Here is an 18672-nt window from a genome sequence, read left to right on the forward strand (position 1 = left end):
TCTTTTTAAAATCTTTTGTGGTGAAATGTTGGTACTGAAAACGCAATTGTGCTACATTACAGATTTGAGGCAGCATTCTACGATTCTTTTACCCCCCCCCCCCCCCCCCCGATACTCACTTTTCATCATACGTTGCACATAGTATATACCACTCATGCGAGTCAATGATGAAAGGCAAAAATGAATAAAGCATTACTATAATATGTAGGCCTGTGCCACAGTATGCTGAAAAGTTTCTGAATTTCCTTTCTTTTCACACAAACTGTAATTGCCTTTATCAAGTAAACAAGGAACTAGTTAACTACTCGCTCCTACAATATATCACGTTACAGGTGACTGCTCCAGGTGTCCGAGTGTGGTGTTATCACCTTCCAAGGACATTTACTTTGCCTTCTCAGTCACAATCTGTGCTTTCAGGAAAAGGGATCTAGTACTAGCTATATTAGAAGTACAATGTACCAGTGGGGCTTGATTTATTACTGTTCCTTAATGTTGCATTAAAAAAAGCATTCATTAAAGAAAACAATGAGTAAAAATATTTTTACTAAGCAGTCATATTTCCAAGATAAATTACCCCTGCATGCAATTTCCCACTTTGCAAAAGGATACTACGGCCATAGCTTTCTTAAACATTTGTGTTGACTAATCACCACACTCTCAAGTAACCCACACCACAACCACATCAAAAATGATAATTTATTAAATGATCCATTATATCATCTTGAAGGGGGTACTTGGACAGACCCATGTCACCTATCCTCCATCAATAATGGCCACAAATGATTCCTAGAGTCCTATGTGTGTCATATGTGCACAAAATGTTTTTAGACAGAAAGACAACAAAGTTCAACACACTGGAGGGATCAATCATGCCATCCACATCTGCAGCCATACTGGTATAAGGCCTAAGCAAGTTATGACAAATGTCCAGTTGCCATAGAGAAGCCAGTCTTCCACAGAAAACAACACAATTTTCTTGTGGCCCAAAAATGAGTAAGATAGGTTGCTTTGAATGAACCGAGGCTCCCATCCATCAAGACTCATAGCTTGCATAAAGATAATTAAGAAACTAAACACAAATGGATGAATTAAAAGCTGCAGGAATCTGTGAAAGACGACAATACCCCTGAAATAGAGAAACAAGGAAATGCAAGTTTAAAAAACAGGAAACTTTGACAAAGGGGCAAAACAACTTTTGCTCTAGTGATTTGCCTGGTACTTTTTATTCAGTCAGCATAATAAACCAGCAGGAATTCACGATGCGACTCAAACACCTACCACAGCATTCTTGCAACTTTGAAATCACATGAAAAGGCTTAGTATTAAAGCCATTCAATAAAGGGCCTCCCCAGGTTTGGCCATTTTAAACAGATCAGCACAGCGCATACTTCAAGCGCTGATGAATGTGTCTGCAAAGTATTACAGCACTGCACACCCGCGAGAACGGCTGAAATTTCAAACCAAACACCGTGCATCCTCCCTTTTGAGAAAGCGCTGCTCCTAGCCAAAGAGTGGAGGTAACACACACAAACAATGTGACGCAACAAAGTCCTAGAAACATCTTTCTGGGGTTTTACGTGCCAGAACCAGTTCAGATTATGAGGCATGTTGTAGTGGAGGGCTCCGGATTAATTTTGACCACCTGGGGTTCTTTAACGTGCACTACAACGCAAGCACACGGGCGTTTTTGCATTTCGCCTCCATCGAAATGCAGCCGCCGGGGCCGGGATTCGATCCTGCGACCTCGTGCTCAGCAGCGCAACGCCTTAGCTGACTGAGCCACCCCGGCAGGTTCCTAGAAACATCACTCATGACATGTTACTTCAGTCCTTGTTTGTCCCTTTCTTGTGTCTGTCTTTTATTTTGCGCTGAGTTACTTGTTCAGTTACTTCAGTAAATTGTCTAATGCAGAACACGCAATTCCACCACAGGGAATGTGCTGTGCCGCAAAAAAAAAAAAAAGGAAGAGGAGAGGGGAAAAAAAAAAGGAGGTGGAACTCATCATGTGGACCTGGCACGGTCCCTCAGCTCTGGTATGGAACAAGGAGGGGAAGGAACATAGCTTGTGGGCATTACTCTAGGCAGAAAGAGAGTCTCTGTTGGTAGTCTGTTGGCACTCTTTGATGGACAGTGGGACATACCACTTCTAATACTCAGGACAACACTGCACACTATAGTGGCGAAATATAGCTACAACTGAACATTTGCGTGTGACTATGTTAATCGACCTTGTTTCAACATTTTTTTCCCTTAAATTTCATATTTAGTGATACGGCAGATTGCACTATTTGCTTCCGCTTCCTTGTATGCTATGTTCTGCAACTTATTTCCCCTTTATTCGAGCTGCCGCAACAATAAATGCAATCTTCTTTTAGAAAAATTATGTCTTGCGCTAGAATGAAGACAAAAACCCAATGGGCATTTTTCCTAATATATATTAATTGACTATACGTGAAGGCATGTGTTCATGACAGGTGTTAGCCTTCTAAATTTTAGTGATCTAAGCATGCCAATTAGCCATAACCACTTATACCCAATAATGGATTATCCTTTTACCAGCATGACTCACACGAGAAATCCTTATGTGTGGATGCACATGAGACACACGTGCATCCTTGCGTGTGGTGAAGGTGAAAGACACCTTCACCGCCTTGACGGTTTCCAAGAAGCATATTTTTTCCAAAACCTTTTGCGATACTGGGCAGCCGTGAAAAATGATTATGGTACAAAGTGTGCTCCATAAATAAACGAAAACATGCAAAACAAGCACATGCTAATTGTAAGTGTACAGGCTGCTTCTGATCATTTTATAGACAGCCATGAGAATCTAGAAGAAGGCAGCAAGGGCACATATGTATTGCTTGATGGAGATGGGGAGAGGAAGAAGAGAGGGAAAGACAGCAAGCTTAGCCAGTGTCTAGGCTGGCTGGCTATACTATGCTGGGTTAAAGTTGTCAAGAAAATTTTAAGAGCAAGACATAAGCTCAAAAAAAAAAAAAAGAATATTGCACATCAGCGCGATGTAGCACAGAACAATTCTCAAAGTTTCTCAGCTCAAGAATCGCAACCATGCGTTCGATGCCTTCTGCGCTAAGTCTGGACCAATGTAGAGGAGGATTCTCCCTTCCAACAAAGGGTGATTGGTCTATTTTCATGACGTAAATGGCCTGAATGGATAGCTAAACATACACAAGTCCCACTTTTTTCTCCTAAGCAAAATGCTTATCAGCTTTCGATCAAACTGAGCAACACCTGATAAACATATGCAACTTTAGGCAAAATCGTACTTCTCTTGTTGTGTCCATCAAAGAGTGAAAGCCAACAGCAAGAAAATTGCACTACAAATGAATATACAGTAGAACCTCGTTGATACAATCCTGTCACGTACAATTTCCCGGCCCCAACATTCGCGATGAACACAAAAAATTACCTAACTGGGTTACGATTATTTTGCACACGTTCATACTTTCAAAGACGATCTTTCGGCACCAATGTTCAGTACATCGCCAAAGTGTGATCGTACAATACGTTTTCTGGCTGCTAGATCACATGGCATGTGCAATTGAGAACAGTAGCCGCCTGCCACGGCAGCTTCACCACATTATTTGCCCGCCCATCTCACGTGAAAATGCCAGCGCTCACTCAGTTTCTTATTCAGGTACTAAGGTCCCTAGATAAAACAAGTTTACAACATAGCGACACTCATTCTTTTTTGCGCCGTCCTCCTCACTCTCGCGCTTTCTCTCTTTTCTACTCCATTCGAATCTGTGATTGGTGCATTGCTTGCACGTGATGTGCTAAATGGCTAGAGGTGATATTTAATACAAGGCAAAAGGTTCAAAACTGGTCTGATTTTTTCCCGGAAGAAAAGGTGTTGTCGTAGCCAAGACATAGGACAGCGTTTTAGTGTGTGTTTCAGCAGCTGGCATAAAAAAAGCACACGGCACTGTAATAATCTTCATGAGAAGCTACTTCGAGCTCTGTGGACTCGGACAATGAGGAAGGTGAACACATCAAAATGTTTTGGTCCGTGTTTTGTTGCCTGCTACCGATGTCTGTAGCATCCCAAGTGTCTGCAGCATCCATCATTGTGTAACAATACGCAAATGGGGCGTGGTAGCTGACATACGAGTTATATTCACCTCGTGCAAACAGCTGTGTTCCCATACCTTGCATCCTTGGCTCTGCTAAACACTGCTTGCAAAGGTTTTTTTAAAGAGTGAAATGCCACCCGCGTCTGAGCCCCGAAACAGCTGCATGACTGGACTGTCAGTGCGAACACGCATCCGGACGCTGGCATCGGTTATACATCACAACAACAAATGTTTCGGCGCTGTAACTATAGGCCGCGTTTACTTGAAAGGGACATCGTTTGATTTGTAGTACACTTGTTCTTAGCAGTTCCTTCAGGTTTGCTTAGCCGACAACAGGGGGGCAAACGTCCTTCTGAATATGCTCAACCGCGCCGTGTCGTCTGCTCGGCGTCTAGTTGGCATTTTCTCCACACTGACATCACGTACCGTACAAGGGCGGAGTAGAAAATAATAATGCAATGAACCATTAGGATTTTAAAGCTTCCACATCGTCAATGCATCATCAGTGCTAAGGCTGTGGTGCCATCTGCTAGATTTAATTCAAACTTCTTTTATACCTCAGCATCATCCGTGTAGGCCTAACAGCGTCAGAACAAACAGCTGATCTCAACAACGACAAATCGTACCTAATGTCTGGCCCTCAGCATGAAGTGAGGCCAAGCGATGGCTGATTTCATCTTTTATTTCTTGCCGTCGGAGTGGAGAGCATATAACAAGCGTGAATTTGGATCGAAGCGGGCGCATGCGAGGGAGCAAGCGAGGCGCCATGGCTAGTGGTATAAAATATAAAACATGCACAATGTTGCTAATTCGACAGCACGCATTATGCTTCTTATATTTCTTATACCTTATACTTTGAACTAAGCAATTTCTTATTCTATATGTGATTTACTTCAACCAAAACATACATGGTTCTATTCGGCATGATAACTCACACCAAACATTCCCTTTTTCATGCCCATCCTTATTAGTTTTGACCCATCTTGGGGGCGTGCTCCACTGCAGTTCGGGGAGGAGGAAAACAGCAGGCAAGGAGGAGTGGCGCTACCTTGAAAACTTATTTTATCAGGGTCCCCTGTGAGTAAATTGACTTAGAATAAACCTACTCCTGTACAGACTCTAGAGGCTGACTGGCAATCATGAATTCTTGTTTCCTTGCCAGGCTATTGAACATTACCTTTGTCTTCTGCATATTAATCTTCAACTCTCACTCAACTTAACTCAACATTTGACACTCAAATAATGATGAGTGTCAAATTTTTTAGTTAATTTAAACTGTATGTTTTCCTGTTTAGGATGTTTTTTCTCGTGTTTTTTTTCCATGAACGAGGTTCTACTATTACAAATGTGTCATGAAAGCATTTGTATTAAGTGCATATAACTGGCAATCATATAGTTTCTTAATTGTGCTTAAATGGCCATTATATTGCCACAAGAATGCAGAAAACTCCGTGGATGACATGCATTCTACATGCAAAGCAACAAGTAGATGCCTCAGGCCAGGTCAGACGGGCTTTCTTGGTCACTTTCAGCAAGCAATAATGCTAGCGTTATTTTTAAACATATTTTCCTTTCTAGTTTCAATATTTCAAACACTGATCTCGCTTGTTTTCTGTGATGCAACCACTTGGACTTCCAATGATAAATTCTGCACCAATCATTCTCCGTATATACATGAACAAGGCTTTTTACACAATGAAATTTGATTGTAGTTTGCCTTTAATACTGTACATCATAACAATTTGAGCTCATTAAATGATCAAGATCAGATGCTACCAATGACAATACGATCAAATTTTAAACACAGCAGCTGCGTAGGCACATGCAACTTCTTTCCGGTGGTAGCTTCTCGCAGAATTTTACATATTTAGCCTCTTCACAATAACCTTGCATAAGCACCATCACAGCATGACAAAGTAGCTGAAAACATTGTTTACATTTGGGTGACAACACAATTATGTCTGTGCAGAAGACATGAAACAGAATACAGAAAGAATGCCATGCATGATGCACAACTTTATCCCATCACACAATATTTACAATATGCATTTACTTTGCCACACTAAATGATGCAAAAATTTTAATGAAAAGCTTTTCGTGATGATATTCAACCATTTGCTAAAAAAAAGTGTTTCATTGTTATCAAAATGCTTTCATAACTACTGCCAAGAAAGTACAACTGCCAAAAGAAGTCATAAGATGGTCATCATGAAAAAAAATTATTCTCTCTTCACTGCATGAGCATGCTGCCAGAAATTAAGGCATAAACTAAAGATGCCTTGTACAACCTACATTGTGCCTCACTCAGTACCAAGTTAGAGTATAAAATTATAAATAGCATGGCACAGTTAAAGAACAAGCACGCTGAGACTACAAATGTACCCTATTCAACTATATGCAACAAAAGAGATTTAAAGGCATGAAATTAAGATGTTACAAAACACATAAGCAAACCTACCTGTTTTTCGTGCTACCTGCTGTAACCAACACTGGTATAGCAACGATAGTGACAGCAGTGGCCAATGATATGTTCACCAAGGCCAAAGAGAACAGCACCGTAGAAAATGCAAGCAGCATGGCACATTTATGGGCAGCCCTTTCCATGTCATTCCTGAAATCAAATGAAGAAACATTGATTGATTGTTTAACATAAAAGTGATTTTCACTTTCACAATTTCCACTGGCCATGAGAACTGCTTTAGTGGAGGGCTCCGGATTAATTTCGACCACCAAAAGCTTGGTACACAAGTGTCTTTGCAATCTGCCCCTACAGAACATGGCTGCCATGGCAATGAATCGAACCCATGACCTCGTGCTCAGCAGCAGAATGCCATAGCCACTGAACCACCACAGCGGGTGAAATTGAGCAATGTTCATTAGGATTAAATTCTGTTAACCCAAGCACACTGCATAATGCATTGCTAATAACCTGCGGTTGTAATGCTTTATTGTGCAATATGCTGGATTACAACTAGCCTCATTTGATTTGGGAAAGAGAATGTGAGGTGGCAACAATTCAGACAGAACCCATCTTTTAAGCATGTTGATCGTCGTTAATGCGATTAGCATTCAAGTGGTTGTGGAAGATTCATTGAGAGGAGCATGTGTTCTTACATAGCTGTTCGTGACGTCAAACACAATGGAAAGCACACGTGGATGGATGATGGAGGAGAGCATATGCAGGCATGTGTTCAGATATGCCACTTGGTAACATGTCATTATTGTTCTCTTATCGTGTGATTCAGTTTAAAGGTGAACAGACAAAACTGAAAAAGCCACCGCCGAAATGAGTCATGTATGAGCCATGTACTGCAACCGAGCTCCTCTCTCTGGACACACTGCGGCAGCTAGAGGCGCACGCGCAAAGTCCCCCTCCTATTGCATGGCCTGCAATATTGCACCGGTGGCACGCCGATGAGTGCTAAGGCTGAGAATTAATCCCTCGTTACTCAGCCCGTGATCATGGTCGAGCAGATACAGCATTGGGCTGTCGAGCTCGGGGACCCAGGTTCAACACCGGTTTTCAAGTATTCTAATTAGGAAGACCGCCAGAGTAAAGAGGCTAGAAACAATACAAACCACAAAGTGGAGAAAGTAGGCTAAAAATGCTAATCGCATTAAAAAGAGGATGCACAGGTCTGAATGGTAATTGCTTTAGAGGGACACTAAGGAAAAAATTAAGTTGAGCTGTAATAGTAAATGACCTTCTGCACCCCTTCCCCCAGGAAAAAAAAAAAAAAAACTTGCAATGAAAGAAGGCTTGCCCAATCAGAACAGATAGATGGGGGCAACACTGTCTTGAAATTCTCCCACCTGCTCGTTGGAGATTTTGATGATGACTGCTCGAGCCTAGTTATATTTTTAGACAACAAGTTGAACTGGAGAGCTAAAAGAACCAGACTGAAATTAGCAATTTTCGCTAATTACTGTACAAGAATGGCCCAAATAGGAGAAAATACTTTGAAATCTGCAACATCACATTGATGTACTAGCGCTGGGGCTTCCATGCAAATTAAAATGAAATTTAGTTTGGCCCTCATTTTCTCTTCTAATAAGAAACCTCTTAGCCCAAAATTAAAGAAAATAGAGCTTGGAAATTATACTTTATTAGCCTTAACTAATTTTGAGCTTCTCTTCAATGTACCTTTAATATTTCCTAAAATGGGAACATACGTCCGCCACAAGCTCAGCCTTTAAGCAATACATATTATTCACGAACCTTGGGCCTATAAACAGCGGCAGAAAAAGTGATAGGGCCAGCACAGCCACATATCCAAAGTACAAGGACTCCTGGCTCGACAGCTGAAAGCGGTGTCCCAACTGATCAAAGTACAGAGGCGCCATCATCAGCAAGAAACCAACAGTGTGTGACACCGTCATGCATGGCAAAGCTGACCAGGGTGATGCAGTCTGCAATTAAGAAAAAGAAAAACATATTAAACCTGTAATAAATGCCAAGAAAGCTACAAACGCCGCTACATAAAATTGTGCTTAAAGTAAGGCTGAAGACAGTCACAGCAGCCCAAGTGGTGGACGACCATACCTGATGTTTAACGATGCACTGTTCGTGCAGATACATCAGCTCAATATGTTACGTTACATGATGAAAGACAAATGCCCACACAACAGCAATACCACTGGCTATAGGCATCCGCCACTGGAATGCTCTACTGTCAAATGTGACTTGACACTACTGCATAATAGGCAGTAAGAGCCAGTACGTGACACCTCGGTCATATTTTAACATACATACTTGTACCCAAAAGTTAATATTTTTCTCCCATACGAATGTTTTCAAGTTTCTTAACACGTAATGTTAAGGTTGTGGGTTCAGTCCCCACTGGCGACAAGTTATCTTTTTGCCCACTTTCATTTCTTTTTTCATTATTTTCTACATTTCAATTTCAACCACAGCTAATTACCCCTATGCTTTCGTTTGCTTCAATGCCTGTTGGCTTTATAAGGTCGTGATTAACAAAAATCAAGCCCCTCTGCTTCCCTTCTCGTTAATCACATTGGTAGCTATTGTAAGTGCAAGATTTTCTGCATCATTGCATTTGCATTGATCACTCAATAGCATAAAACACAAAGCTCCATGCTCCATTCCATTGACCTCAAGCAGTGCTATAAAAGCTGAGGCTATTGCTCATCAATTCATGACACAGAACAAATTAGAGACATCACTCAGCTGACATATATGAGTATTTTAGACAGATGTGCGCTACTTGACGAGAAGCAGCCATGACATACAGCCCTTCAATCATGTCATAACAATCAGGCTTCAAAATTTTCTGTTTTAACATAAAATCAAATACTTTTAACAAAGAGAGTTAACTGACCTCATAGAAATAGCTATTAAGTTGACCTTAATTTGTTTCCTCATTTACTAAATTTAACTTACCAAAGATATAAATTGAAACCAAAAAAATGTTTCCTTATAGCTAGAAATGAGTTATTTTTTTTTCATTATCCTGTTACAAATGTTACTTGCAACATGCACTGTGCTACATCAAACTGCAGCTTAAGTAATTGCTCAAAAAGTTTCAGAAAATTAAATTTGAAATTTCAATGCACTCGTACAGCATCAAAAAATGACTTGCGATTTTACTGTAAATAACTAAAAACTAAAAGATCTGAAGAGCACATAATACCTGTGTATGTAGTACACTCAAGTAAGGGCTGCAACCCCAACTTGGAAGCCCAAAATTCAAAAGAAAAGTTTTTAAAAAGTATGAAGACACAGCGCATGGCGTGCATGTCTTCCGACATTGTCGTGAAAAGCTTTGGAGTCACAGGCATATGTATCCCCTAGGTGATTCCTATACTATCTGGAAAAACCTTCACTCCATAGTACATTAGTAATCACATAGAAAGCATTTGGTTTGATTCATTGAAGGTTGTGTTCACTCTGCATTCCTTTACGCTTTTGAAGCCAGGACTGTCAGGGCAGGCATCCACTACTTCCCCTACCTACCTCATACTCAGACATCCTCAATCAGCTTCTCTTATTTAGCCTTTTAGTGCACAAAAGACAGAGGTACAGTGTGACAGATGTCGACAAAGTGCTCCTCTCTAAGCTCGTGGCCACTCTAAGCTGGTAAGACGAGGCATCTTGCCAAGTTAACTTTAGTGAATGCACTTCGTCACTCTTGCTTTCACAAGTGTCGTAGCAGTTTTATTGCACAAGCTGACTGCTTGAAAAATGCCGGGTATTTTCAGTCAAGTGATTACCTCAGTGGCCAAAGGTTTGCTAAGAACTTTCAAACACACCTGCCAGAATGCACAATCTGATGTGCTGCACCACAGATGGAGTGTGAAACGGTAAAAAGGTACGCGGTGATACCATATATTGACGACATTTTACATAGGCAGAAGATTGTGAATAGCGTCAAGGTGAAAGTAGTCTTCTCAGCACCAAACAAGCTTTCAAGTCTATGTAAGGCTAGCTACCACAGCATTAGCAGTTGCCAGACAAACCACAAAGAAGGCTTTGTTAAATGTGAGACCAACATTGCTTATGGCAAAAAAGTACACCAAAAAAGTATGCAAAAAAGTACATTGGCCAGAAGGGACGATGCACTTGCCCAAATAGCGGGAGCGCGCACACAATAGTAGCGTGGGCAATCTTAGCTTCCACTGCAGAAACTGTGGGTATGAGCCCCAGTATGGCCAGTACTGTATAACAGGCAAAAGTGCTACGCAAACAACACACGAGATCATGGAAGTGGCTCACTAGTCTGGGGGATGTGTGCGTTAGTGCAGTCTATTGACCTTTCTCAAAAAAAATTTGATTATCTTAACCACACGCAAAAAGTGGCTCGGTGGATATGGCCCGTAAAGACTAATCTCATAAACTTGCAGCTTAGCACTTTCTTAACTTGGTTTTACCATCAATTGTTATCCTATTTATGCTTCTTCATTTTGTGATTTATCAACATGTACAAATTCACTTGCGCAAGCTGGTTGTTTGTCTCCTATATATATATATATATGTGTGAGGCTTGTGAAAAAGAACACTTTACCTACGTCTATCATACTGTCCCTGTGATTCTTGTGTTTTAAAAGGCTAAAATGGAATACCAACACAGCCAAACACACATTATTTTGGCTTCTCTCCGAAAGCAAGCTGGCCCTACACAACTTGAATTTGCACCGAAGCCTCCAGAGCTGCATCCAAGTCTAGCTAGTAAAGAATAAGGCTGCTTGCCCAGGCTGTGTTAAAGCAGTAAGAGATCAAACCACTAGCCAAGCTTATGCGGAAAGAAATTGACTACATGCTCCTGCCCCGAGTGAAAGCTCCACAGAACAGGCAGCATTTTTTCATAATATGTAGTATTTAGGCTGTTGAAATGCTAATGAATAAAAATGACTCACTGCAGAGAAAAATTAAATTGTGCTCTATATTACTCGAGCTTGAGAATAAAAACAATGCGCACTACAGAGCATGTTACAAAGTTTGGAGCAGCATAGCTGTTACAGTGAAAACCAAGTAACCCAACAACCTTTACCGAGTCTTCCTTGCTCCTGTCATTCAAAAATACGTAAAATAGTTCGGCATGGTCAGCCAAAGTGCACATGTTGCATTGTTGTATTTGGAAAGTAACACGAACTGGGGTCCATTTGAGTGATACCCCTTTTCGAAGTTTATTTTTCGACTCCTGAAACTGCCAAAGGCTTCTTCATACAGTGTATGGCATTGCTTGTAGAAGAATTCCAATGTCAATCGCTGGCAGCGTATTGAAAAGCCATTGATCAAACTGATTAATGTTGTATGACATGGTAAGGAAAGGCTCAAGAGAATATTAAAATTTGCGCGCTCAAAAAATATTTTTCATTTGTTTAGCTCAAGGGCTATTCAGCATAATAGCATTCCCTTAGAAGTAAGCGGGACAGAAGCAGTCACCTTTTGATAACTGGCCCTGCCAGCACTTTTCGGATCGCCACTCAAAGACAAGAACAGTACTCCTGCCTGAAGGAAGAAAAAGACGTGTAAGGTTATGCAGGGAAACATTAAAAATATACAGCCAAATTATTTTCCACCAGCTGTCCTTTTGAAAAATGTAAACGTAAGTAAATTCCATGCAAAGAACAAAAGTATGCACAGTCACATCATGGGTTTTTCATCGATACCGAAACTGAGATGTCATTGTCATCCTACCTTACAGTCACTTCCAGTTTCCCTTCAGTTTGTGTGAACTAGCAGGTCAAGCTATATACTACAATGGCCAAACTTTTGTTTGTTTTTTTTCCTTGAAATATATTTTATTCTCTTTCTTACATGCTAATCACCCTGTCCGATCTTGGCGATAACATAGGCATACCGCCACATGCACCACTGACCAAGCCCGAAAAGAAATAGCATTGAAATAGAATCATTACATTACGCCACCTCTAATTAAGTTAATTCTGTGGTTTTACATGCCAAAATCACAATATGACTATGAGGCACGCCACAGTGGGGGACTCCGGATTAATTTTGACCAACTGGGGTTCTTTAACCTGCACCTAATGCTTGGTACACGGGCGTTTTTGCATTTCGCCCCCATCGAAATGCGGCCGCCATGACCGGGATTCAATCCTGTGTCCTAGGGCTTAGCAGTGCAATGCCAAAGCCAGTATGCCACCCCGGTGGGTCACCGGCCCTGACTGATGAGATCACAATTGAAAAGAGGTTAATTATAATACTCCATTTATAAATTATAAATGTTATTATAATAATAATAAACATGTGCTGTACACTAGGGCTTATATAAGGTGCAGGTGCACAATAGCAAATATTTTTTCAAGAAAACCTTTCTACCCAGGCAAACTTCAAGTAATTAATATCCTTACCTTACCTTAAAGTCTGGTCATAATTTTCAGAAGGGTTTATTTGGCTTATTCCTACAGCCCTAAGAAATGACTATCAACTTTTCAGAAAGTATGGCCACTACAAAAGCACAGTTGACTTTCGTTAATTCAACATTAGCTAACTAAATTCCCATGTCAGTTCAGAATTCCCATTTAACAGTGTCCAAAGATGCCTATGTTTTTAAGCACTTTAATTTGAACTTTCAGATAATTCTAAATGATTATATAATATTGCCAAGGTTAAATTAAAGGAAGCCAACTGTAAAGGGTTTCCTAACAAAGTGTAGCAAGGTGACTGTTGCACAATGTGCCTATAACTTTTATGACATACCTTTAATAAAGCTGGAAGGCCAATCAAAGCAAATGCAGGGCTATACAATCCAATAGAAACATATCTTCTTGTAGATGGCAGCAAGTAGAAGAAGAATGACTGGTGAAATCGTTCTAGCAAGTTGTTCAAGCTAGAAAACACACCTTCAAGCACTCTGTAAAATGAAGACATCAAGATACTTATTAGCCCCTTTCTCATAGAATACCATGGTGCGATATGATGAAGATTTGTTTCCATATGCAGACAAGAACTCCGAGAAATGAAAAGCTCAAGCGACATAACGAAGCCTCATTTCTGGCTAATCATTCATCACAGACTCTCAAACTCTTGAAGGTGCATTGACAATAATAAAGCATAGCAAATGAACATAACACATTTGAAAAGATTGTTGGTGAATTGAAGCAGCTGCATGATGCTGATATTTAGGGTAAAAGTAATTTAACTTCCACAAATATGGTGACATAATTGTGAAACAACAACCCTAATGTATATGCTGTTAAAAACTGATGCAGAACACGGAATTTAAAAAATACTCACCTGCCGACCTCTTCTAATCCAACACTAACAGAGGCTGCTCCATCTGCATGACCTTCCAAAGTCAGAGCTTGGATGGCATAACGATGAAAGAGTCCATGGCCCCCATTTGGCTGACCAGATGCTTGAGCAGCCATCATGGCTGTCATGGTCTTAAATGACTGCATCCAGCCTTCAAAAGGTTGTAAGTCATAGGGAGAAACCTGTAAAAACCACAGCTATGCTCTAACACAAACAGTGACTGAGGCTTTTGCTTGAAAGAATACTGCAACATCAGAGTCAGCAAGATAGCTTGCCCCCACAATGCATGGTTGCTTAGTGGTTATAGCGTTGGGCTGCTAAGCATGAGGTCGAACGTTCGATTCCCGACCACAGCAGCCACATTTCAATGGGGGCGATATGCAAAAATTCTCGTGTACCGTGCAATGGGTGCATGTTAAAGAAAGGTCAACATTATTCCCGAGTCCCTCTCTACGGCGTGCCTAATGATCAGATCGTGGTTTTGGCATGTAAAATTCCAGAATGCTTTTTTTTTTTTAAGATTTACCTGGTGACGCCTAAGCAAGAAACTTTAGAAAGCAAGTAAATGCACAGAACTCGCATCCTTTCAGTCCTCAGAATGTAACCCGCAGCTCCCCCATTTTCAAAACATCCTGTTTACATACTCACAGTATTGTAACAAAGTAATAATGGGCCCGAGGACTTCAGGCAAAGGTGAACTTCAAAGATGAACACTCTTAATTAGGCGAACTGGTGCACGCAAAAGAAAGGTACAACTTGTCAGTTAGAACGTCAATACTGATAAAAGAAAAAAAAATATGGGGTTTTGCTGGCCAAAACCACGATCTGATTATGAGGCACGCCGCAGTGGGGGACTCCAGAATATTTGGACCACCTGGGGTTCTTTAAAGGGCACCTAAATATAAGTACACAGGTGTTTTCGCATTTCGCCCCTATCAAAATGCAGCCGCCGTGGCTGGGATTCAATCCCGCAACCTCGTGCTTAGCAGCCCAACACCATAGCCACTAGGCAACCACAGTGGGTAATACTGACAACACAGTGAGTGGACAGAATGAAATCTTAACTAGCCCAATATGTATAAAATGTCATCGTGCATACTTGCATACATTGCGTAATCAAGGAGTACAGGAGGCATACGTGAATATCCTGGGAAATATCTACGAAGATCCCACAGCTACCTTGGTTCTCCACAAGAAAAGTGGAGGGGACCCTGATCATGAGAAGGAATTTTACAGAAGAATAAAAATGAGTTGGAGTGCATACGGCCGGCATCACCAAATCCTGACTGGGAGCTTACCACTGTCGTTGAAAAGAAATGTGTACAATCATTGCATTCTACCGGTGCTAAAATACAGGGCAGAAACTTGGAGGTTAACAAAGCAGCTCGAGAACAAGTTAAGGAGCCTGCAAAGAGCGTTGGAACGAAAAATGTTAGGCGTAACAGTAAGAGACAGGAAAAGAGTGGTGTGGATCAGCGAGCAAACGTGGATAGCCGATATTCTAGCTGACATTAAGAGAAAAAAAAAATGAAACTGGGCAGGCCATGTAATGGGTAGGGTAGATAACCGGTGGACCATTAGAGTGAAGAATGGGTGCCAAGGGAAGGGAAGCGCAGTCGACTACAGCAGGAAACTAGGTGGGGTGATGAAATTAGGAAATTTGTAGGCGCAAACTGGAATCGGCTAGTGCAAGACAGGGGTGATTGGAGATTGCAGGGAGAGGCCTTCGTCCTGCAGTGGACGTAAAAATACGCTGATGATGACGATGATAGTACATACTGGAACAATGGGTGGTCCCTCATAACAATTTGGAAATACTCCACGTGCATCGTGTACATGTTACAGACCTGTCAACCTTAACATTTGAAAAATTCATCTAACGGACGCAAAACTGTTCGTTGCTCTTTTACATTGGTTCTATGGAGTGGGCAGTAGTGCTGCGGGTAGGTCCGACGAATCGAGCGAGCCTCAAAAATCAGTCTCTGCCTGTATTTGTACTCTTTTAAAATCAGTTCTGCCGTAAACTTCACCACAAATAAGAAATCATAAAATAATCAGTGTAATTATGGTTATTTTAAACAAGCTTAAAAATTTAGCATTTTATGAAGCTATTGCAAAAGTTGGCAGGTATGATCTGATAATGAGAGGCCCATCACACTTGCTATAAAACTTGTGACAAAATAATGATCTTATATTACGCACATTTTGCATTGAAGGTAAATGCATGGCAGCAGAGATAACATGTAGAAGCAAACGAAAACAAGACAAATTATCCCAAGCAAAGAACACGTGCCATTACAGTGAAATAACATGTTTGAAACAACTTGAAAGAACAATTACATCATCCCAACACCAACAGCAAGCCCTTTTATTTGCATTTCACTTGAACAAGCAGTTCCTTAAGGTCCCCGAGTTCATTGAGCCTGCAAACAAAGCGCTTTCGAAGTAATAAGCCTAATGGAATTCATAGTCTTACAGCAAAATGAAAAAAAAAAAAAAAAACTATGCTTCCACCTGAAAATTCCCAAAGGCAAGACAACATTTACATCTGTCAACCAGCATATGTCACAGAATTTCTTACTTGATCATGGAATGTTGTGTGCACAGACTCTCGAAGACACAGCTCTATTACCAAGTTGAACAAATCGAGGTTTGGTAGTTGGCCGTTCAATCCAACCAGCTTCAAGTCAAGCCGCCTAATGCGACTACTATGGAGCTCCAAGTTGATGGCAGCTTGAATGGGGCCACTTCTAGCCTTTAGCATTCCAGGATCAATAACTGAGAGACAAAAGCATGAAGGCAGAAGCATAAATCTGCATATGTACTGGTAAAGAATTAAAGAAGCACAACACGGCTGTGCTAAAATAATACACACCTCCAGGCGCAGTATAGATGTCATGGTAAGCATCCAACCACGCTTGAAATCCAACTAACTCATGTTCAGTGATGAGAAATATTACATCTTTGGCCCATGACCCCTGAGCTGAAAGAGCATGGCACTTAATGAAACTGGTCCGCTTTTAAACTGCAGTCTACACACAGGCAGAAGGAATACTGAAATAAAAGGAAGAAGCAAAAGGAGACCTACAGTGCACTTAATACGAAATTTAATGCCAACAAGAACTACAGTGATTGTATGACAAGGCTCTTCACCTCTGAAATACTTGGCAAGTGCAACCATGAGTGCGATTCCGGGAAGTGTGGATCCATGAAGGCTGTCCTCCATGCGGTATGGTGATGATAACACAACTGCCTCTGTGCCAGCACCCCGAGGAGCCCGCAGGATAGCATACACATTTTCTCCACCATGTGTCTGCACCAAATTCAGAAAAGGCAGCATTGCAGAAGAGGCCAAACACTGCATCTACAACAAACCAAAGCTGCTCACTTATGCCACAATCTTTTACACCGTTAGTAGGGGCCACTTCTCGCAAGCAAAAAGCATGACAAAATATAATTAAGAATTTTCATATAAAGTTTACTTCTGTATTCAAATGCAGTTGTACAACGCAGTGCAACAAAAGAAGACGTTGCATAGAGAGTGAAACAAGATGAGGCAGGGAGGTTAACCAGACGGACGTCCGGTTTGATACCCTGCACGGAGGAGAGGGGATGAGGGATTAAAAGAAAGGAGAAGGCAAAGAGAGGAAACCTCAAAGGTGTGGGCACTTGTGTTATGGTACGCAGTTATAAAGTATACTTACGAGCTATGCATTGCTGGGCCGTTCAGCAATAAATTGTATACATTATTTAATTATATAATTAATTCCTCCTTTTAAACTAAAAAGTGTCTCATAGATTATACGTACGGGTTTCGATCCCAACGGGTAGTGAAGGCTGAAATTGTGTCTGTACACATCAAGCCCCAGCTGACGAAACTGACCAAGCAGCCATGGCAAAGGCAAGCTGAAAAAGAACATAGTCGATTAAGAGTGCACTTCGCAACTTGCCGGCGAGACTGTTTTGCCAAAGGAGGCGTTGGTGTTGTTCGCAGCAATAGAGAAACTTTCTGCAATTCAGTGCAAAAATGAAAATCAGCAGTGACACAGAAATCACATAGTTCGAAGTACAACCGCACAAACAAAATGCTCTTTACCTTGCGTGACTTCTAGCCTCTTCTTTCAGGCTTTCCAATGTGTCCTTTGCGAATGTGCCAAGGTTGAACCTCCTGTTCACAAGGCCAGGTAGGAGGGCGTTTTCCGAGAAATAGGTCTTGTTGTTGCACTCATTCCAGGCTAGAACGGCAAAAGCGATCAGCCCGGCTACATATGCCAATGCGCACAGTCGATTGCAATTCTTCTGAACCACCAAAACTACTTTGTTGTTTTGAGAAGTGTTCATGAGCACACCCATGTTCACCCCTTGCCGGCGCCACTACTTTCTATGCCACAATCTTGGGTCACTACTGCACTGGTGCGCTGAAAACACCGCCCAGCGGGCCCAGCCTCCTAATACACCATCAGTCGACACCGGCACGCCGACGCGCTGCACGGCTACACTTTCACAGCTCTACAGCGACCACGCACTTTAATGCGCAGCGCACATGATTCTCTGTCAAAACTGACGTGAAATAAATATGTTTTCCCAAACTTGTTAAACTGACAAACGCCGCGGTAAAGAGTTCGTGCGCGCTCACAACATCGTCACTTGCGAAAAGAAATTTTTTTTTTTCTTTTTTTATTATCCTCAGCAGCCCCACCAACCGGTCTTAACCGAAACTAAAAGCAAATCGAGAATACTTTTGATATGACTTAGTGTCAATAAAAGCTCCAGTTTTATTCGTTTTAAATGAAGAAAAAAAATTAGACTGAATATGTTTGTATTTGCTTTTGTGCATTAGAG

General features: G+C 41.3%; 1 protein-coding gene across 1 annotated transcript; it reads right to left on the minus strand.

Annotated features, from left to right (window-relative positions):
* Positions 1-682: 682 nt before the first annotated feature.
* LOC119464566 (glycosylphosphatidylinositol anchor attachment 1 protein) lies at positions 683-18483 on the minus strand. Its single transcript, XM_037725586.2, has 11 exons — positions 17927-18483; positions 17640-17736; positions 16984-17143; positions 16706-16813; positions 16412-16608; positions 13813-14012; positions 13276-13429; positions 11998-12063; positions 8314-8504; positions 6553-6705; positions 683-1126 (listed from the first exon to the last, which is right to left on the minus strand). The coding sequence occupies exons 1-11, from the start codon at positions 18181-18183 to the stop codon at positions 868-870; spliced, it is 1842 nt and encodes a 613-aa protein (XP_037581514.1). The 5' UTR covers positions 18184-18483; the 3' UTR covers positions 683-867.
* Positions 18484-18672: the final 189 nt, after the last annotated feature.

This window comes from Dermacentor silvarum, chromosome 1 (genome assembly GCF_013339745.2).
Source record: "Dermacentor silvarum isolate Dsil-2018 chromosome 1, BIME_Dsil_1.4, whole genome shotgun sequence".
NCBI classification, from domain to species: Eukaryota; Metazoa; Arthropoda; class Arachnida; order Ixodida; family Ixodidae; genus Dermacentor; species Dermacentor silvarum.